The sequence below is a fragment of the Chrysemys picta genome, chromosome 14 (genome assembly GCF_011386835.1).
Source record: "Chrysemys picta bellii isolate R12L10 chromosome 14, ASM1138683v2, whole genome shotgun sequence".
Classification (NCBI taxonomy): domain Eukaryota; kingdom Metazoa; phylum Chordata; order Testudines; family Emydidae; genus Chrysemys; species Chrysemys picta.
In genome coordinates, this window is record NC_088804.1 from 9,509,586 (window position 1) to 9,528,917 (window position 19,332).

The following is a 19,332-nucleotide window of genomic DNA, read 5'->3' on the forward strand; positions in this document are numbered from 1 at the left end:
CAGCTGCTGAGCCCAACTCACAGTAACTTGGGGCCCTCATTTGGACAGGCTGGGATACTTTTAATGTCTACACATTTATCCAGCCCTATTTCTAACAGCTCTCTGCCTTTATTGTCTAACGCGGCTGTTACTTTGCCCATCTGTGGAACCGGTCATGTGAAGATCTCTATTCACCCATAGAAATTTAAGTATATTTCTTTTACCGTAACTTCACATTTCTTATTTGAGCAGCATTTTCCTTTTTATCTTCCCTTCTCCTCAAATTTGATCTGCAAAGAAACAAAATATTTACTGGCCTTTGAAACTCCATCATGAGACATTTGCGCTGTTGAATATTTTCCAGCTACATTGTGGGATACAGTATGCACAGGGAAGGAATAAAGCTTTGTTGGAAGAAGTCACTGGGGGTACATTTAACACAGCAGCAGGGGCTGTAATTCCCAGCTTGGGGAGGCGAACTTGTACTAGCTTTGATCGAGCTAGTGCGCGAACAGCAATATGGCTGCAGTGACATGGGCGGTGGGACGGGCTAGCCGCTGAGTGCACACCTAGGGTCTCAGATAGGCTTATACTTAGCCCATGCCTCCCACCACCCACACCATCATGGCTACATTGCTATTTTTAGCATGCTAGCAGGATCAAAGCTAGCGCAGGTATGTCTACCCCAGCTGCAGTGTAGATGTAGCTTGAGTCTCTTTCCAGGATTCAGTTCTTTGGCCCAGCACTGCCGTAGTGCAGCTGAATGGGAGTCAGGAGGTTAAGGACTGCTCATTGCAAATGAAAACATTCAACTACGTAGCACAGCATGTGATGAAAGGTGCTTTCCGGCTGGGGCATCTTCAGACTGATCCTCTAAGAGAAAAACAAGGACCCATATTTTGCTTGGTATTTACTTACCTAGGGCTAAATCCATGCTGTCCCCACACATACGCAGTGGCATGAAAAGAGGCAACCAAGCAAGGTGCAAGAAGTGTTGTACCCCATTTATGCCCCACCCCCTAAAGAAAACATCGACATGGCCGTGATTCAGAATTGTCTTGCGACCTCTACTGTCATTTACTCCCATGCAAAATGCTCCCGTTCTGGATTAACAGTTTTACATTCCCTTTTAACAGGTAAATGACTGCACGGGGTGCAGGGGAATTATGTCCCATTTCTCAGAGGCAGATTTAGGGTTTGTGGGGCCCTGTGCACAGCTTCATGTTCGGGTCCCCCCAGCCAAGAAAAAGAACATTCTCTCTTATCTCCCCCCGCCCGGGTTTTCATTCTTTTTTTCTTCATCCTCCTCCTCCTATATTATAAGTAATGGGAATTAAATGACAATAAAGCGAGGTACCTTGATTGGGGCAGGGGGTTGGGGTGCAGCAACGGGTGCGGGGGGAAGGCTCTGGGAGGGAGTTTGGGTGAGGGGTGTGGGCTCTGGGAGGGAGTTTGGGTGCGGGCTCTGGGCTGGGGCAGGGGGTTGGGGTTGCGGGAGGGGGGCAGGGGGCGGCGTTTACCTCAGGCAGTGCAGCTCCCAAAGCGCAGTTTCCAGCCAATGGGAGCTGCAGAATCGGCGCTCAGGGCGGGGGCAGTGTGTGGAGACACCCCCCCCAGGGGCCGCAGGGACATGTCAGCAACTTCCGGGAGCAGCGCGGAGGGAGGGAGGGAGGGAGGCAGAGCGGGCAGGGAGATGCCTTAGCCCTGCTGCTGGCATGTCTCTGTGCGTCCCTTGGGAAGATGGGGACAGCAGGTCTCCACGCACTGCCCGGAGGACAGCGCACGGAGCCGCCTCCCCAACCAGGGACGCACAGAGACGTGCCAGCAGCTGGCCACTTCCAGGAGCGGTGTGGGGCCACTGACCACGGCATGCAGGTAGCCTGTCTGCCTGAGCCCTGCTGCGCCGCCGGCCGGGAATTGGGGGGCAGGTTGTCAAATATTTGTCCTGCATTTTGGGGGCGCCCCTCTGTCTTTGGGGGCCCTGTGCCACTGCATGTTTTGTCTCATGGTAAATCCGCTCCTGCCATTTCTGGAGCCAGCAGTCACCAGTGTCCATGGTAGAAATGACTATTGTTTGAATCAGAATTCCCTTAAATACTCACAACTCCAAGCTCAATTTCTCACCTTAGGACTTTTCTGGACTGGCCAGAAAAATATATCATGACGGTGTCCTTCCTGCAAGCAAAATACAAGACACTATTCAGTTAAATGCTAAAGGATTAAACTTCTTATGCAGAAATGCTCAATGGGGCCCTGCCTGCTCTCCTTGAAATGGACAGCAAAGCTCCCACTGAATTCAGTGGGGCTGAATCAAGCCTTAGAAACGTGCTGCTCTCAGAGCTCTTAAGCTTATAAAGCAAAAGGGAATATTGCAGTGGATGTTAGTCAAAAGAATCATTGGTCTCAACAAGGCTGGTCAGAAGCTTGAGCAAATTGCTTCTTGGGGTTCCCCTTCTCTAGATACAACTCTCATGAAAACAGGAACTCATTCCACTGATCCAAAATGCTACAATTTACTGCAGCAATTTGGCCCTTTGCTCCAGCTGTGGCATGGAGCAAAATAACACTATTCAGTAAAAACGTTCTTCTGCAAGATAAGTTATAAGAAGGGTCAGCAGTGATTTCAGTATCACATGTCTATTGTGTGGAGAAACTTGGAAAAAAGCAAACTGTGTCCAACAGGACTTCATTAGAGCTAAACTAGGGATTAATCTGGCTCCTGAAGTTTACCCATGGAAATAAACTAGTTGTAAGAGCTGTAATTTAAGTCTCCACTTTACCCAATATCTTGGACATATGATAATATCAAAACCGTTGTTCAAAGACAAAGCAAGTGCACAGCAACGCAAAGTGTTGCTTTTCCAGTAATTTTCGCTGGTTTATAACTCATTTGCACTGACAAGGAATCTCACCGGGTAGATATTGCATGTTTTAAAAACAGAGTTTAAATTATGTTACATATACATTTTACATTGAAAAATCAATGTGTGAAATGAACACGTAAGAATCAATGCCTTCATAATTCCATATTGTATAATGTAACTGAATCAAACTCCACGTTTTAACTTGTCAATAAGAGGAGAGAATTGAACTCAATTTGCACCAATCTTTATTACGGAGCAATTCTACTGAAAAGAGAAGTCAATTTTTAAAGTCAACAGTTAGAGAAATACAGTCTATATTACCAGTACCTTATATGTAGTTCAGTAACATTTGGACAAGTGGTGGCTCCCTTCGCCAAAGTAAGAACAGACTTCACCGAAATATCATTATGGCTTAAACTGGGGATAATAGTCAAAGAACATCACAATATCAGCTGCTTGTATTTGATAGTAATTCTCTTTTATTTAATACACAACCACTGCTTCTCAACACACACACACACACACACCCCTCCCTAATGGATTTGTTGACTATTTAAAACTATCCCTGTTTGTTTTCAGCCAACAGACATTTCTGACTGTTCGCAATTCAATTCTATTTTATGGACTCTTTCAAATGCAACTGCTGCCCCTGAGTTCAGAATCAGGGACACTTGATAGAGCTATAGGATAGTAAAACAGTTCTTCACCTTTTTCTGCTAAACAAAACACTTATTAATAATGTAGGTGATGCAACTGCAATATCATAGGCATTTATGATAAAATATTTAATACATACAGTACATTTTTCATAGTTTGCTGTAGCAAACTAACAGATGTAAAGTACAGCACTTTAAAGGAATACACTCAAGACAAAAATCTTATGCTTAAAAAAATCTAACCTGTTACTAGTAAAACTCAAAAGATTTTTTAAAAATATAATTTCCTTTTATTTATGCTGTTTATTTCAGTTTTGGACTTCACTCACCCTGATCCTGCAAACACTTTTGCACGGGCATAAATTGACTCTGCCTGATATCAATGGAATTGCTCACGAGTAAAGTTATGCACACGTGTAAGGGTTTGAAGGAACAGCCCCTAAAATTAGATTGGTTTATTTGGTAAATTTCACTCTCTTCTTTTTTCAGCTGAAAACCTGTTTCACTGAAGGCTCCTGTGCATTACGAGGCCAATGCTGTTGTGTCAGGGTTTCACTTTCCAGCCTGGCAGAGGCATGTTTGACTCCGATTCTTCTTCCCCCCTATATTTGCATACACAAGCACATCCCAAGAAAACATTTCTATTCATATTAGGTTTAGTAAAACCTTGAGGCTGGGGATTATCTTCTTTTTTAATGAAATCTAATTGTACATAACTTCCTAGATATTAACACCAGGAGCGACTATTAGATTATTCCCATCAAATTGCATCCTCTTACTTCCATTTTGAGCCCAGTAGCTTGTGTTTGTGTTTGGCTAAAGCAGATCTTCTAGGAAGGTAACCAGTTTTCATCTAGAGACCTCAAGAGATGAAGAATTCACTGTTTCCTTTGGTAGTTTGTTCTAATGGTTAATGGAAGGGGCCTCAGGCATTGACTGCGGCTCGGCCTTTCCTGTTCCCCAGGGGCACATAACCGTTTAGTCTCCTGAGGACTAAAATGCTTTGGTTTAACTGAAGTCATTAGGCTCCATGATGTCAGGGTATTTGGGTGGGATTTGATGATCTGTGGTCCAGCCTTTTCACTGCTGTGGGCCAGATGCTAGTTTTGGGGCACCTCCGCAGGCCACACCCAGGAATAAGTGCTCTACAAAATGGCGCCCTCCGTGCGGCATGACCTCACACGTATTGTAATGGTAAAGTCCCACTGTGCAGAGGACACCATTTTGTAGAGCAGGTCTGCTAGGGGTGAGGGCAGACACCTTTGGGGGCTGGACAAAATCATCCCACAGGCCAGCCCAAGAGCTGCCAGTTGGACTGCTCACCTCACTGTGAAAAATCTGTGCGCCTGACTGACCCCAGGAACTGCTGGCATTACTCCCTGACCTGATATTGTCCCTAAACTACTTGACCCTTTGATGGGATGATTTGCTTCTTCAGAGCTGACATTTTAAATGGGCTTAAGTCATTAAATCTCTTACTTACTCAATCATCTTTAACTTTTCCACTCTGGAAAGCATTTCAATCACCTTCCCCATGTCTTGGTCCCTCAGTCGATTGTCCTGCAAGCTGCAAATCAGTTTGCCTGGTTAATATTCCCCCCCCCACAAATAATTCTCAGCTGATTTTAAAAGCATCGCTCGCCCCCAATAACGCAGGTCACTTACTTAATTTCTTCAAGTTGAAAGCAGTTTGGAAAGACTTCTGCCAGGCCAGTTACCCCCAAGGCAGTGATACTACCACCAGTTAACCTGAAAAACACAAAGCAAATTGAACATGTCGGATCAGTACAAATCCGCCAGACTCGTGGCAGAAACAGTGTCTGGGACGTCTCTGGGTTCCACGTCCAGCATGTGACCAGGAGGAAGATGCAGAGGCGTGTGGCCTGATTCTGCTCTCAGTCAATAGAAGTTACGCCCCTGGGGACAAAGGGCAGAACTGGGCTCCAGCACCATCACTTTGCTCCGCATCCATCGCAGCTTGCAGGAATTTGAGTTCCTGACATTCAATTTCCCCTCTTTTCAGTCTCTGAACACGCAGGGGAAAGCCGCAGGAAGTAGAGAGGAAAATGCACCCCAAACTGCTTCCAAACAAAAGCTCAACACAGCCAAAATGAAGCTCTTCATCTTTCCCACCCTAAGCCCTGCCCACTCCCTTCTTTCTCCATCACCATGGACAGCACCCTCAGCGTCACTCAGCCCCATAACTAGGGCTAAGATTTAGTCACGGGCATTTATGGTAAAAGTCATGGACAGGTCATCGGCAATAAATGAAAATTCAGGGCCAGTGACCTATCCATGACTTTTACCAAAAATACCCCTGACTAACTCTTGATTTCTGGGGCCCTGCTGCTTTGGGGGGTCCTGCTGGGGGTTGACTGTCCCCGGCTGCTGCTCCCTGGGGACCGCTCTTCAGACGACCTCCGGGCGCCTCTGGGGATGCTGCTCCAGCCACCTCGGGACCACTGTTGCTCGGGTGGTCCCCAGGGTGCCCACAGGACTGCTGCTTGGGCACTCCCTGGAGCCAGCCACACTGGCCGCTGCTTGCACGGTCCCCAGAGCCAGCTGCCCGGGGCCTCCCAAGCACTGGCCAGTGCAGCTGGCCCTAGGGGCCACCCGAGCAGCTGGCCTCAGGGCTGGATGCTTGGGCAAGGCTGCAGTCAGCCACACCAGCCACTTCAGAAGTCACGGAGGTTGTGGAAAGCCACAGAATCTGTGAGAGAATCGCAGCCTTACCCATAACCTACGCATGGTCTTCGACCTGGCCCAGCCATCCCGAAAGGCCTGTCTACACTTACAGCGGCGCAGCTGTAGGGGTACACACAGGCGGCGGGTATAAGAGGCCAGGGGAGGCCAAGCCGTCCCAAACAGCCTGCCTGCCACCTTCTGAGCGTGCTGCCGCCGAAAGGGTGGGCACCCTGGCTGTGGCCCCACCCACGCTCTGCCCCGAGGCCCTGTCCCGCTCGTCCTCTTCCTTCACGGCTCCGCCTCTTCCTGTCCCCGCTCCGCCCGCATGGGAGCCTCATGGCAGGGGGTGACTAGTCATGCGCGAGCAGCTGGCTGGCCGACAGGCGGGTGGGGCTGGGGGAGGGTGCAAAGAGGCGCATGCATGGGAGCGGCCGACCGGCAGGCGGGTCGGGGGACCTGAGGGAGGCAGCAAAGCAGCACAAGCGGCAGGCAGGGGGGCCAGGGGCAGGAGAAAAGAGGTGTGAATGGCAGGCGAGGGGGGCCTCGCGGATGAGGCGAAGAGGCACAAATGACGGGGGGGGCTCGTGGGGGAGGCCTCGGGGGGCCTGGGATGGAGCATGGGCGGAGCTTCCAGGAGAGGAGGCTGAGCAGGGGTGCGTCTCAAGGCAGGGCCACCGTCCGGGTGCTCACAGCCTCCCCACATGGAGGAGTCACGCACCACCAATGCCGGTACCACTGCGCCGCTGCAGCACGTGTGGTGAAGACGTTCTATGCCGATGGGAGAAAGCTCCGTCGACTTAGAAAAAACAGCCCCGTGAGCGGCAGAAGCTCTCCCACCAACACAGCACTATGCACACTACGCTTATGCCAGTGTCACTTAAGTCGCTTAGGTGGGTGGAATATTCACCCCCCCCCCCCCGAGCAACATAAGTTTTGCCGACATAAGTGGTAGTGTAGACATAGCCTAAATCTCACCACTTCTTCCTGCATAACATCTCTAAGATCCCATCCTTCCTCTCCGTCCACTCAGCTAAAACCCTAGCACAATGGGGTCCTGATCCAGGTGCTACCCCAATGCCAACGCCCCTTGCAGGCAAAGCATGGCTCTGCAGCGCCCTGCCTCAGTTTCCCTTCTCGCAGGGCCCCTTAAGAACTTCACACATACCAAAAGATAAAAACCAAATTCCCTTGCTGGGGTTCTACTTAATTAAGTCTAAATAAACTTGAAATAAATCTGCCTGGCATGTAGTTTCTCCCCTCAGATTCAGATGGTAGCCCAGACCTCAGCTCAGGGAGATAAGGGAAAGAATGACAGAGCTACTAGAAGGGATCCTGAAGAAAGTGACTGGGGAAGAAGCTGCTGGAGATGTTGCTGAGAGCCCAGTGGGGAACGTGGTGGAATCTAATATTATAATGAAAATGTGTAAAAGGGAAGTCAACGGTATTACTTATTGTAAACTTCAGTGCCAGGGTTTGCCTGCTGTGCAATCCTCTCAGGAAAGAACGAAACTGCATTCATACTGATTCCTTTCAGTTGACGTGATCAAGAGAAGGAGTAAGGCTAATGTTTACAATCAAACATGCTTATGCTATCAAGTTAGTGCTGAAGAGGCAGTAAACCAGATGCATTGAAACCACATAGTGTGTGTATAAGGACATTTGGCTAGAGTGGAATAATCACAAATGTAATTGTTCAGCTCGGTCATACATACCAAGGTCCTACCGTGGTTGTTGAAACAAGGAGAACAGGCCTGGACTATTTACAGAGCTGTTCTGGCCATCCAGAGAACAACAGTTCTTGAAGGGACTTTGCATTGTATAATGGACTGTTAACACAAGTTTAAAGAGCACCAAAGATTACGAAGAGACTTTATATAAATTATATGAACTTTAAATTGGACATTTCAGCAGCTAGCAGGATGTTGATGGAGAAACTGCAAATTGAACAAGCAATAATTGCAAAATTGGCCAAGGGACGCACCACAAAGGGGTCACAGAAAGGGACTTGCGGAGGTAAGCTGCTGACCGGACCAACCAGTGTTCAAGGTGTGTCCCAAGATGGTTGTATCAACAGTTATGGCCAAACTTGTCTTACACTAGCTGGTGTGACAAGATGTATTACTCAATGATTCAGGAAATTCCTAGTCTCATTTGCAAGAACTCAAAAGCTGATGCCTTGTTCCCTGATGGGATGGTAAGAGAGGATAACTCTCCTTTTGGTTGGACATTTTGAATCTTCACAAGAAGTATGAGTCGACATGCCAGAACCTCTAAAAAGAGGAACCAAGTTGGACCAGCCAGCAGAAATAGGATAAAATCACTAGTGTCCTTCAGCACATCACTTCTCAAAAGCTGAAGGCAGCTGGAAGACAGAAGACTGAGTTTCTGGGCCAGCAATCTCGGAGTCCTCCTGGTGACACCAAATACCTATCTCAGACAGACCACCTTTAAAGTCTCTTTCTATTTTCCAGCAGTTCAGGTTCCCTGTTAGCACACCGGGAAAAGACTATAGTTGTATCCATCCTTCACTCAATCTGTGTTTGCATGTCAAGTCCTGCTGTGGACAATTACTGAGCCGAAAGGTGATGTCTGAGCAAAGATCTAGTGATACGTAACACACAGACTTTCTTTGGGAGATGTGATGGGGCGTCTGCCCCACACTGGTGGAGAAAGGGTTAAAAGCAGCCCTGGGGAGGCTGCGCAGCAGACAGCCAATCAGAGAGGGGCTGCAATGAACAGCCAATCAGGGCAGAGCAGGCCCATATATAAACAGAGAGACAGGGCAGTGGGGCAGTTCCCTCTTTGGAGCCCTGGGAGAAAGGGCTGGGTCCCTGAAGGGCTGAGGAAACTGCCAGCACCCTGGACAGAGCAGTGCTGAGCCGGGTCGGGGAGCAGAGGGAGCTCCAGCTTGACTGGCTGAAAGACTGAAGCCCTGATACAGGGGCAGAGAAGGTGCTAGGGCTAGACACAGCGTGTGGCTGCCGCCTAGAGGGTCCCTGGGTCATGACTTGGAGTAATGGGCAGGCCCAGGTCTCCCTTGCCCCCACTTGCCACTGAGGGGAGTTGCCAGTGAAGGGCTGCAGTTTGCCACTGAGGTAATTGGCTAGAACTTTGGGCTGCAGTTGGCCACAGAGGTGAGTGGCTGGACAGAGGACTGCTGTTCCCCCGGAAGGGAAGGAGAACAGAATGGGGCATGTGGGGCTGGAGGCCTGTGTCCTGAAGAGGATCCCGCCGGTCCTTGAGGCGACGCGGGTCCGGAGCAGAAATCACGCAGGCGAGCCACCACCGGAGGAGGGCGCTCTGCGAAAAGACAGAGCTAATTCCCAGAATGACCAGCAGGAGGCACCATGGTGGTGAGTCCCGGCCTGTTACGCGAGACAACCCAAATCAGTCAAATGGTCACTTCCTGAAACTGAGTACCTAATTAGTAAGGAAGTATACATGCTTGCCACAGAATTACAGCATGTGTCTTTGTTTTGGAACAGGTTCCAACCAAGATTGTTGTAAAGTAGCTTTAAAACTGAACAAGTTACTGTTGTTAACGAAGATTGCAGAACTGCACACGTCTACCATAGTTAATGGTAGACTGCCTTTGAAGTTCTAGGTGTATACAGACATAAAATGAGACCAGGGTTAACCTCTGTAGCATAGACGCTTGCTATGACGATGGAAGGGGTTTTTCCATCACATAATAAATCCACCCCCTCTAGAGGAGGTAGCGAGGTTGATGGAAGAATTCTTCTGTCAACCTAGCAGAGTCTACACTGGGGCTAAGGTTAGCTTGACTACGTCTCTTGGGGATGTGGATTTTTCAGACTTCTGAGTGATGTTGTTAGGTCAACCTAAGTTTTAGGTGTAGACCAGGCCTAAGTGTGCAAGCTTCTTGTACTGGACTTGGTCTATCAAAAATGTAGGGGTTTATTTTAGGTAGTTAGGAGTGTTGGGCGGATCTTGGGGCTAAAATAACTCATTGAGAAATAGGTAACAAGGATTTGACTACTACAGGTCCATGGAGACAAATGCACCATGAAATCAATGATACATCTGAAATATATGGATAATATTTTCATCCTTTGGACAGACGGCTTAAACTCTCTTATAGATTTCCACCACAACTCCAACAACTACTACCAATCCATTAAACTCTCTCTGGAACACTCCCACACTAGCATCAACCTCCTGGACACCACAATCAGCTTCAACAATGGAACCCTACAGACAACCCTAGACAAGTAACCCACAGATCACCACACCTACCTCTATAGACCATCCTTCCTGTGCTGTACAGATATTAGGGTTGGTCAAAAATTTTCCATTGAAGATTTTGGGGGGGGGGAGACAAATAATTGGATTTTCAACTTAACTCAATATTTTGCAGAAAGTGTTTTCGTTTTCCTCAAAAAAAATTGATTTTTGAAAACCTGAAAACCAAAAAGCTTTTGTCCAAAAAGTGAAAGAAAAAAAGTGTTTCAATCCGCTCTAATAGATATAAAGGATCATTACAGCAGCATAAGGTGATGCACATCTTTTGCAGCTATCTCCTGGCATTTGGTAGCAATGCCCAAAAGGTACCATATACAATCATATTTTTCATATATTTCTGTATTTTTGTGTTGCACTAAACAACAAAACAGATTATATTTTAGACAACATCACCCAGAGCAAAAGATTTAAAATACGTATGACATAAGATGGTGGTACAAAATCCAAAGGGGACCCCATTCCCTATTCCTATTCAGCACTAGAGCAAAGTAAGATGGGTTGACCCCAATATTAAATGCTTACTCTAGTTTCTTCAGACTCTTGATCTTCGGTAAGCTTTTGGAAAGAGCAGCTGCAAATTCGTCACCATATTTCCTGCTCCTAAAGCTAAAACAATAAAAAAGTGGGCTAAAACATGATAGAACAAAACAGAACTCTTTATTTTTTTCTAACATTATCTATGATCCAGCCACCTTATTGCATCATAATTATTTCTAAACATATTAGTTCTTTAAATACCATTTCAACATAATCAAATGTACAAAGGGGGAAAGACTTTATTGGCTTGGTTACTAAGACACTGAGATACTAAGTAGCAGTTGCTAAACTGTGGCGGCAGTCTGACTGAGCGTTCTGCTAGTGCTATGATAAAGATAAGTAATTCCTTATTTAAGGACATTTTCTGCTCACGGTTATATCGGTGAGCAGTGAAAATCTGACTCTTATAAACTGGAAAGGCCTAATGGCTCCTGCGTGTAAAGCAATTGAAGTCAATGGAGTTAGACCAGGGATGAATTTTGTCTGAATGCTTTAAAGCTGTTATTGGAGAAATAGACCATTTCAACTATGGTAAATTAGTAGCACACGGTGACCTGGAATGCACGCAATCTTCAAAGTGAACTTAGCACTCATAAAAGCTATCAAATTGATTGAAGTGCCTATTTTGCCCCGCTCCCCCAGCTTTCAAGTACCAGCTTTAGCGATGAGATGGTAGTTCACTCTCCGTCTTTGATCTCTCTGCTGAACCTGCCCACTGCAATGGGGGCACCTGTCCAGTAGAAACTGGACTGAGAAAATAAACGCATTTCATCTACAATATCTAACAGCAATCAGAAGGCAGCAAATTTCAGTCGCTATCAGTGCTGGTTGGCTGTGAACCAGCAACCCAGAAATGAAATGCTTGGGACTTCACGGCTAGATATCTGAGCCCTCCATTGATAGGTAATTTAGATACCCATTTCCCATTCATTTTAATGGTAAATGGGCATAGAAATCCCTTCAAAATCTCAATCCAAATGCACATGTCTTTCATGCATTTCTTACCTCAGATGCTCTATACTTTTACAGCTGGCGAGAACCTCCAAACAATCTAATTCCATGGGGCAGCCTGCAAAATCCAAGTGAGTCAAATCCCGGCCACAGTTAATGATGAAAACCAAAGCTGAAACATCTAGAGGGGTCAATCTAAAGTTTCTAAATTCATACTTTAAATTTAACTGGCTCCCGACATGCTGGGCTAATTCAAGGTCTTGTGTTTCGTAAGTGCAATGGCACAGTTCAATTATCTTGGGCCCCGTTAGATTAGTAGCTGCCAGCTTCTTCAACGACTGCAAGATGGCGGCTTGCTTGTCCCGCACCCACGCCTGATTTTGTTCAGCTAACTGGGTGAGGAACGTCCGACACTCTTTCGACGAGAGGCCTGAGAGAAAGATGTGAAAATTCTCCATGAACTCGGTCCTGGCTTCATTTTTTAAAGTCCACTTTGACTTCAGAGAGAACTTTTTCTTCAGGTAGCTTCCGTCGATTGTGTTTTTTATCATCAGGTTCAGCGCAGCAAAGAACTCCTGAAGACTTAAGTGCACAAAGGCATGGCCGGCCTCTGGGAGGCTGTCACTCCTCTTCACCTCAAAGACAGTCAGCAACCCATGTAGGGAAGCGAACTCTTTCACATGCTCTGGGATATCATCAACGTAAAACACTATCTTCTTCTCTTCCAGGCCTTTCAGTGCAAGGTCACACAGGCCCAAAATGGCCGTCCTGTGGTGATTCAGCTGCGTGTCTTCACTCACAGTGCCCTCTGTCTGCTGTTTACTTATAAAGATGAGGAGCATTTTGATATAAAATTGGGTCATGGTCTGAGGAAGCTCCACCTTCGACAAACGCTTCCTCAGCAAATATTCCAAACAGACGCAGACGATGCAGCACAAGGCAGGGATCAAGCACATACTCAGAAGCTTGCTGTTGTTTTTCAGGTGAGCGATGGCCTGCTCTTTGAAGGAATGTTGGTGGAAATAGTGGCTGGCATATTCTTCAACCTTCTCGTGGTCAAATCCCCAAATTTCTGCCAGCAGATCTGCTCTGTTTAACAGAAAGTCGGGTAATTTCTTAGGCCGACTGGTGACCAGCACCGTGCACCCAGGGAGAAGTTTTCCAAAGCAGAAATTGGCAAACAACTCAGATATGGACATAGGCCTGTGGAGGGCAGGGCTTACACACGGCGAGGATGGCTGGCCTATGTTCCCCACAAATTCATCCAGCCCATCAAAGATGAACAACATGCGCTGGGCGTTCTCCAGGAGGTGCTGAAATACTGCATCAGGCCTATCTTCTGGCTGAAGGACCAAATCAAACAACAGCTCCTTTAATGTCAGCTTTCTGCTGATCAGATTCAGCTGCCTAAACTCAAAGAGAAAAGTAAACAGAAATTGCTGCAAAGCTCCTTCTGCCCACTTCTGGCAAAGCCGATGCATCAGCATGGTCTTTCCCATCCCCGGTTTGCCAAACAAAAGGATAACCCGGGTGGTACCCGAGCTAACGACACTTTCAAACAGGTCTGAGACTTTCACAGCCGTGTCCACACATTCCTCAGCTTCCTGCATGCCTGCCGAGTCCTCCCTGGGTTTATCTGCTCTCTCCTTTAGTCTGGAAGCTTTACTCCGCCGGATGACCAGGTTGACGAAGGCTTGGCTGAAAGCTGGTGGCTGTGCTTGTCCCAGGACAGCTGCTCCTGCTGCTCGTTTATTTTCATACCTTTGGCACATTGAAGCAATGATGAGATGCCGGTACCTTTCAGCTGAATCTGAGAGGCAGAGAATGACAGAGAGAGAGTGTGTGTGAGAAAGTGGTAATGGGAAACAGCTAGATCAACTTCATGAAAAGTGATCTTCACCATAATAAACACAGTGAGACCGTGGAGCTGTGCCAGTTCATATAGGATCTGGCCCGCTGCTTAACTACTGAAATAGACCCTGATTGTATTGGGAAGTTCATGATCTAAAGTACTTCCCCCTGCCCCACCCCGGCCCCGATCTATTTGCAAAGTCCATGTGATTCTTTACTTATGTAATTTTTTTTTTAAATCCATGCTTCAAAGCACGCATTTAAAACAATAAATCAATACCACAGCAGTATATTCAGCCCAGCAACCCTACACCAAGTAATTAGTAAACAAAGCAGCACTCTTGTACGACCTTGCAATAACAAACCACGTGCAGACACAATTCCATAGTGTTATTTGCCCAAGTAGCGTATCTTCCATCCTCTGCCTCATAGACCTGGTTTTGGGGATTCATACTTCTCCCTCACACAATATAGGGAGTAAGACAAGCTCACAGCTCAAACAGAAGTTACGGGCTTCATGCAGAAATTACTGGATGTGGCTCTCTGCCCTGAGTTGTGCAGGAGGTCAGACTAGATGATCATAAAGGTTCCGTCTGGCCTTAAAATCTATGGAAATTAGCCAAGGATTAGAAAAGGTCCCCATTAGGACCCCAGTGGCGGGTTCAGAAATACGCAAAGTATCCCTGTCGTCTTCTGAGCAATCTCATCAATTTTCTGTGTGGCGCTCAGCCCAGTAACACACTGATTAACTCTGAGGAAAGGTGTTCACTGTTGAGATCCCTCCCAGAGACTGTGGACTACTTTTATTTCAAACAAGATCCTAGGGTGTTTTGTTAGGCTGCCAAGAATGCAGGAGACAGAGGGACAGATAAAGGGCAATGACTGGAACCTAACAGGCGTTCCCTCCCTCAGGAGGGCAGAGTCCCTTACAGATAGCATCTGGATGTATTTCTCTTTTTTATTATAGACAATGTAGGTATTGATGCCTATAGTTAAGGTTGCCTGACACTTCCCATTATAAGACCCTGTTTTCAGTTGCTTCTAACTTTGCCAAACATTAACCATTCAAGCCAAAATTTCAAGAGGGAGGGATAGCTCAGTGGTTTGAGCATTAGCCTGCTGAACCCAGGGTTGTGAGTTCAATCCTTGAGGGGGGCCACTTCAGAAGCTAGGGCAAAATCAGTACTTGGTCCTGCTAGTGAAGGCAGGGGGCTGGACTCAATGACCTTTCAAGGTCCCTTCCAGTTCTAGGAGATAGGATATCTCCATTCATTTTTATTTATTTCCCATGCTGGGTTTCTGCCTCAGGCTGAATTTTTGGAAAAATTTTCAACTAAAATGGCTCAACCATCTCTGTTTAAAAAAAAAAATTCTTCCAACCGCATCGCTGAGAAGCTGTAGTATAGCCATGCTTTGGAGCAGGGGGACTTGACATTTGACTTTTAGGTGGCCTTTTGCTGTGCCTGTGAAAATTTGTCCAAATTTGTCCAAGTTATTAGCCTCTGAAAAACTCTCAGTTCCCGCATGCTTAGTAAGACTTTGTTAGCGTTTGGCAGCTAAATTATCTGGAGGTTACATCTGCACGGAGGATGCTCCGTCCCCTCACAGCTCCTGTCTGTGACCAGCCTGCATGTGCACCATTCCCACGGAGCAACCGAGCATGCTCCGGCCAAGGCTGCCAGGGATGAGCTGGGACTTCCCTTGACATTGCTCCTCCTGGCAGCTGACGTAGTGCCAGGCACTGGAATTGAGAGCAGGGAGACTCTGCCTCTCCTGTGTTCTCAGAGCTACCCTTGCTCGTGCCCAGGTAGCATGGAGGAGAAGGAAGACACAACCTGGCTCAAATGCAGGGAGGTGAGGAATGGGGGTGGATACAAGCTAGAGCCAGAAGGGGAGGAAAGAGGCAAGAGTAGAGAGGGGCAGAAGATGAGGTAGGAGTTGGAGCTGTGGAGGGGTCAGGATAGCTGCAGGGGTGGGACAAAACAGGTGCAGGAGCAGGGGGGCAGAGGAAGGAGTTGGGGGCAGGAGCTGGGGTGTTGATAACCAGGCTGCAGGAGAGGGGGGCTGGAGAGGGAGCAAAAGGAGACAGGGAGAAATGGGGGGGGGCAGAAGAGTCCATAACTAGAGCTTACTTGCCTCCAGAACCTGGAATTGAATCCATGAGTCCTGAGTCTCAACATTGCCTTGCTGTCTAGCAAACAGGCGTGAAAAATACAGGTAAAATGTGTGTCCCCACCCCCCTCTAGGGGCAGGTCCACATAAAAGATAACAGCCTTCTGCTGCTCCCAGCTACTCCATTAGTTTGAGTGGTAGAGGACTGTGTTGTGGATCTAAAAATCCCAGCCAGGCTGCTGACCCAGACAGAGAATCAATATGGTTCCAAGGGATAGAATTTTGCTGGGTTTTATTTTTTTTTTATTATTACGTTTTTTAAAAACCCTAGAAATTATATTTTAAAAAAACTAAGTTAAAAGAATGTGAAGGTTGCAAAGTCAAGCACCCAAAAGTTAAGCAATGCCAGAATTAGGGTTGCAACCTTAACTCAGACCCACCTTGTGCATGTGCATTATGATCCAGTCTTTCATTACAGTCATGAATTTGGATCCTGAGCTGGGATCAGAGTCCAGCCCCCTCCAAGCTGAGAGTTGTCTAAATCCAACATTTTGCTTTGCACCCATTTCGGTTTCCAAACAACTCTCCGAGTTCACAATGTGGTGGGACCAAGGCCTTGTTCCTGACCTCCTGAGACATGTCCCCTCTGAGAACACACTAGTACCTACTGGAAATGCTAGCTAGCGCCCTACAACCCCGCTCTCTCCAGCCCCTCTGTTGCTTCCTATTTTGCACCAATGTAAGTCAGCTATAATTTGGCCATTCATATTTTGTGGGTGTTGGCGCAGGCCCTATGGCCAATGTTGGTGTTATTCTGTCTCATCTACAGTTTGTGGAAATTCAATTCTTCCTCAATTTCTCTGGGTTTTGAAATCACACAAGTGCATTTTCAAATGTGCCCCACTAGCTCTGGCGGCTTATTGGAGTTTTGTAATAAACTTGCATGTTTCCTGAACTGGTTCCCCATTCCAAAAAAAATAAAATAAAAATCTTTCATGAATAACAAGCTGGGAGAGACCTTCTGGGCATGTAATTCCTTCAAAGGGTTTTTATTCTAGATTATTTTAATCCATCTTTTTCCAGAAGGGTTTTTAGTGTACCTCTGAGCCAGTTTTTTGCAAACGCCCATTGTCTTTGTGTTTTTTTAAGATCAGTTGCATATTAGATAATGCAGCTTCTCAACACAGGCTTCCCATAATGAGGCAGGATGATTTCTTGGTGCTTTTGATTTATTTACTGGCATGCAAGAAAAATAATGGGCACTTGGGTCGATACTGTATATGACACATACAAAGTCGGTAACTTGGCATTTCCCCACAGATGAACATGCTCATGCATCGTTTGCGAAATCCACATACCTAATCGTTGCTGTTTAGACCCTTTACCATTGGGATGAGAACTGCTTCCATGACGACGCCTTTCAAGTCCTGAAAGTTGAAAAGCAGCAAACATATTAATGCAGCACTGTGAGCTTGAGATCACATGGTATAGCATCCCGTCAACAACAGCCAATCAAAACCCTGCAACTGCTGGGGAAAAGCATGTGTGCAGTGCAGTCATCTATGGGGATGGATAACAGAATGTCAACAGCACCTGATTTGTGGAGATAACACTCATTTGTGCTTCACGTATCGGGGGAGGGTGTAAATTCTGTCACTTTGATCCCATAGTTGACTGGATGCATAAAAATGTAAGTGTAACATTAGAGGCTGTTCGTGGGTTTGAATATCTTCATGGCAACACTTTACATTAAAAGGGGTATTTATAAAAAAAAAAGTGTTCAGAATTAGAAAATGGTTGTCAGATGTTTTCGATGGATCCTTTCACCATCTGTTAAGAAGCGTGGTGCTAAGACATATTGATCACCAACGCGTTAACCAGACCGTTCTCTGAGGGACTGTTGCAAAGTGCACTGAGTCTGCCAATATACATTCTAAGATTCCAAGGCCAGTCTGGCTCCCTGTACAGTAGGAAGTAGGAACTTCCCTGAATTAATTCCTGTTTGCACTACAAGTGTTTTAGAAAAACATCCAATCTTGATTTCAAAATGGCCAGTGATGGAGAATCCAATTGTTGCGATGGCTAGTAGTCCTCATTGTTCCTTATGGATTGTCTGAATTTATCTAGCTTCAATTTCCAGTCATTGGCTCTCGTTATATCATTGCCAGGCAGGGTGAAGACAATACCAGTCAGCCTCATAAGTAGTGCCCACAGTGCACCAGCTGCCTGACAAAACAGTTTGCTGGGTTAAAGTGCCTCAACATTCCTAATTGTAATTTATATCCAGGTGAAAAAGCAACATGTTTGATCTGATTCTCTGGAGGGCTGCCCCCAGCTCATTGGGGTTTGATCATCTTACACTGGTCCCAGTTGGAGCAGAGTGCCAGCCGCAGTTTGCCACACACAGAGGCATGCGAATGGATTTCTACCTGAGCACTGGGGCGGTGGATGGGGGAAGGTAACATTGAGTCATGAAGCGGGAACCCACCAGAGTTCCAAGGACGTTGTGGCTTGGAATTGGGAATGGGGGAGCTTCATGCAGAGGGAGGTCTTGAAAGCCTCCTAAGCTCTTTCTTTGGGCTCATCAGAGGTGGCAATTTTTTGTGTGCAATCTAAGTGCACATTCCAGCCTCCCCACAAAGGCCATCCACCTTTAACAAGGCAGCCTTGCTCTGGATCAGGGAGAGAGAAGTCCCCCTTATGAGCTGTCTAGTTACAGTAGCGTTGTCAAGTATCCATCACCATAGAACGGCCAGGCACAGCAGGGGCCGGATTCAATTTTGCATCTGGATTTTCCTCCCTCCGCCTCTTTTTTTTTAAACCCTCTTTCCTAAGCAAGACAGAAACCTATTGAAGACTGAGCCAAACTTCCCAACCGATGACATTCATGGGTGTTTGAAATCAGGCAGAATGAGTCTCCCCCCCCCGACCCGGGGATGTCGCCTAGCCTCTTGTGATGTGTGTGCGCAATTCCCCAGCCCCTGACAGAGCTGGGTAGCGGAGTTAATGGAATCTGGCCTGTTACAATGGAATATGGTTACAGCTCTCTCTCAATCTGCACCCTGACCCAAAACCCTTTCCTCAGATTTCTTCCGCTGCTCCTTCCAGCTGTCTGTCTCTCTCTTACAGTTTCTGTCTGTTTTCAGTTTCTCTGTGTTCTGCCTTCCCTCCCTTCCATTCCCGCACACGCCTACTCAAAACAATACTCAGCAAAAGCTCCTGGGTGGGTTCACATACTCCTGCTGGTTTAGGTTGGGGTTTATCCTTACAGTTATGTTAATTGAAAGGTGTGTTCACACCTATCGATCTCAATGAGGTTTTAACTCACTCCATAACAAGGTTTCACCTAGCTCCTAACATTACCGATAAAGGATATCATTCATTGCTATTGGCGTTTAAAAGAGAACTAGATAAATTCATGGTGGTTAAGTCCA

The 19,332-nt window shown here is 46.7% G+C and overlaps 1 protein-coding gene across 5 annotated transcripts in view; it reads right to left on the reverse strand.

The window, feature by feature from the left end:
* Positions 1-19,332, reverse strand: part of NLRC5 (NLR family CARD domain containing 5) — a 99,414-nt gene that overhangs the window by 65,613 nt on the left and 14,469 nt on the right. For 4 of the 5 annotated variants that reach the window (XR_010592521.1, XM_065566953.1, XM_065566952.1 and 1 more), the window contains exons 5-12: positions 17,257-17,325; positions 11,990-13,745; positions 10,970-11,053; positions 5,165-5,248; positions 4,983-5,066; positions 3,171-3,260; positions 2,104-2,154; positions 204-269 (exon numbers count right to left, since the gene is read on the reverse strand). Coding sequence is in view for 4 of the 5 variants with exons in the window: in XM_065566953.1 (XP_065423025.1) it covers positions 204-269; positions 2,104-2,154; positions 3,171-3,260; positions 4,983-5,066; positions 5,165-5,248; positions 10,970-11,053; positions 11,990-13,745; positions 17,257-17,325 (2,284 nt within the window). In the remaining variant the exon portion in view is untranslated. The remainder of the gene's footprint in view (positions 1-203; positions 270-2,103; positions 2,155-3,170; positions 3,261-4,982; positions 5,067-5,164; positions 5,249-10,969; positions 11,054-11,989; positions 13,746-17,256; positions 17,326-19,332) is intronic. The other variant, XM_065566954.1, reaches the window with a different exon arrangement.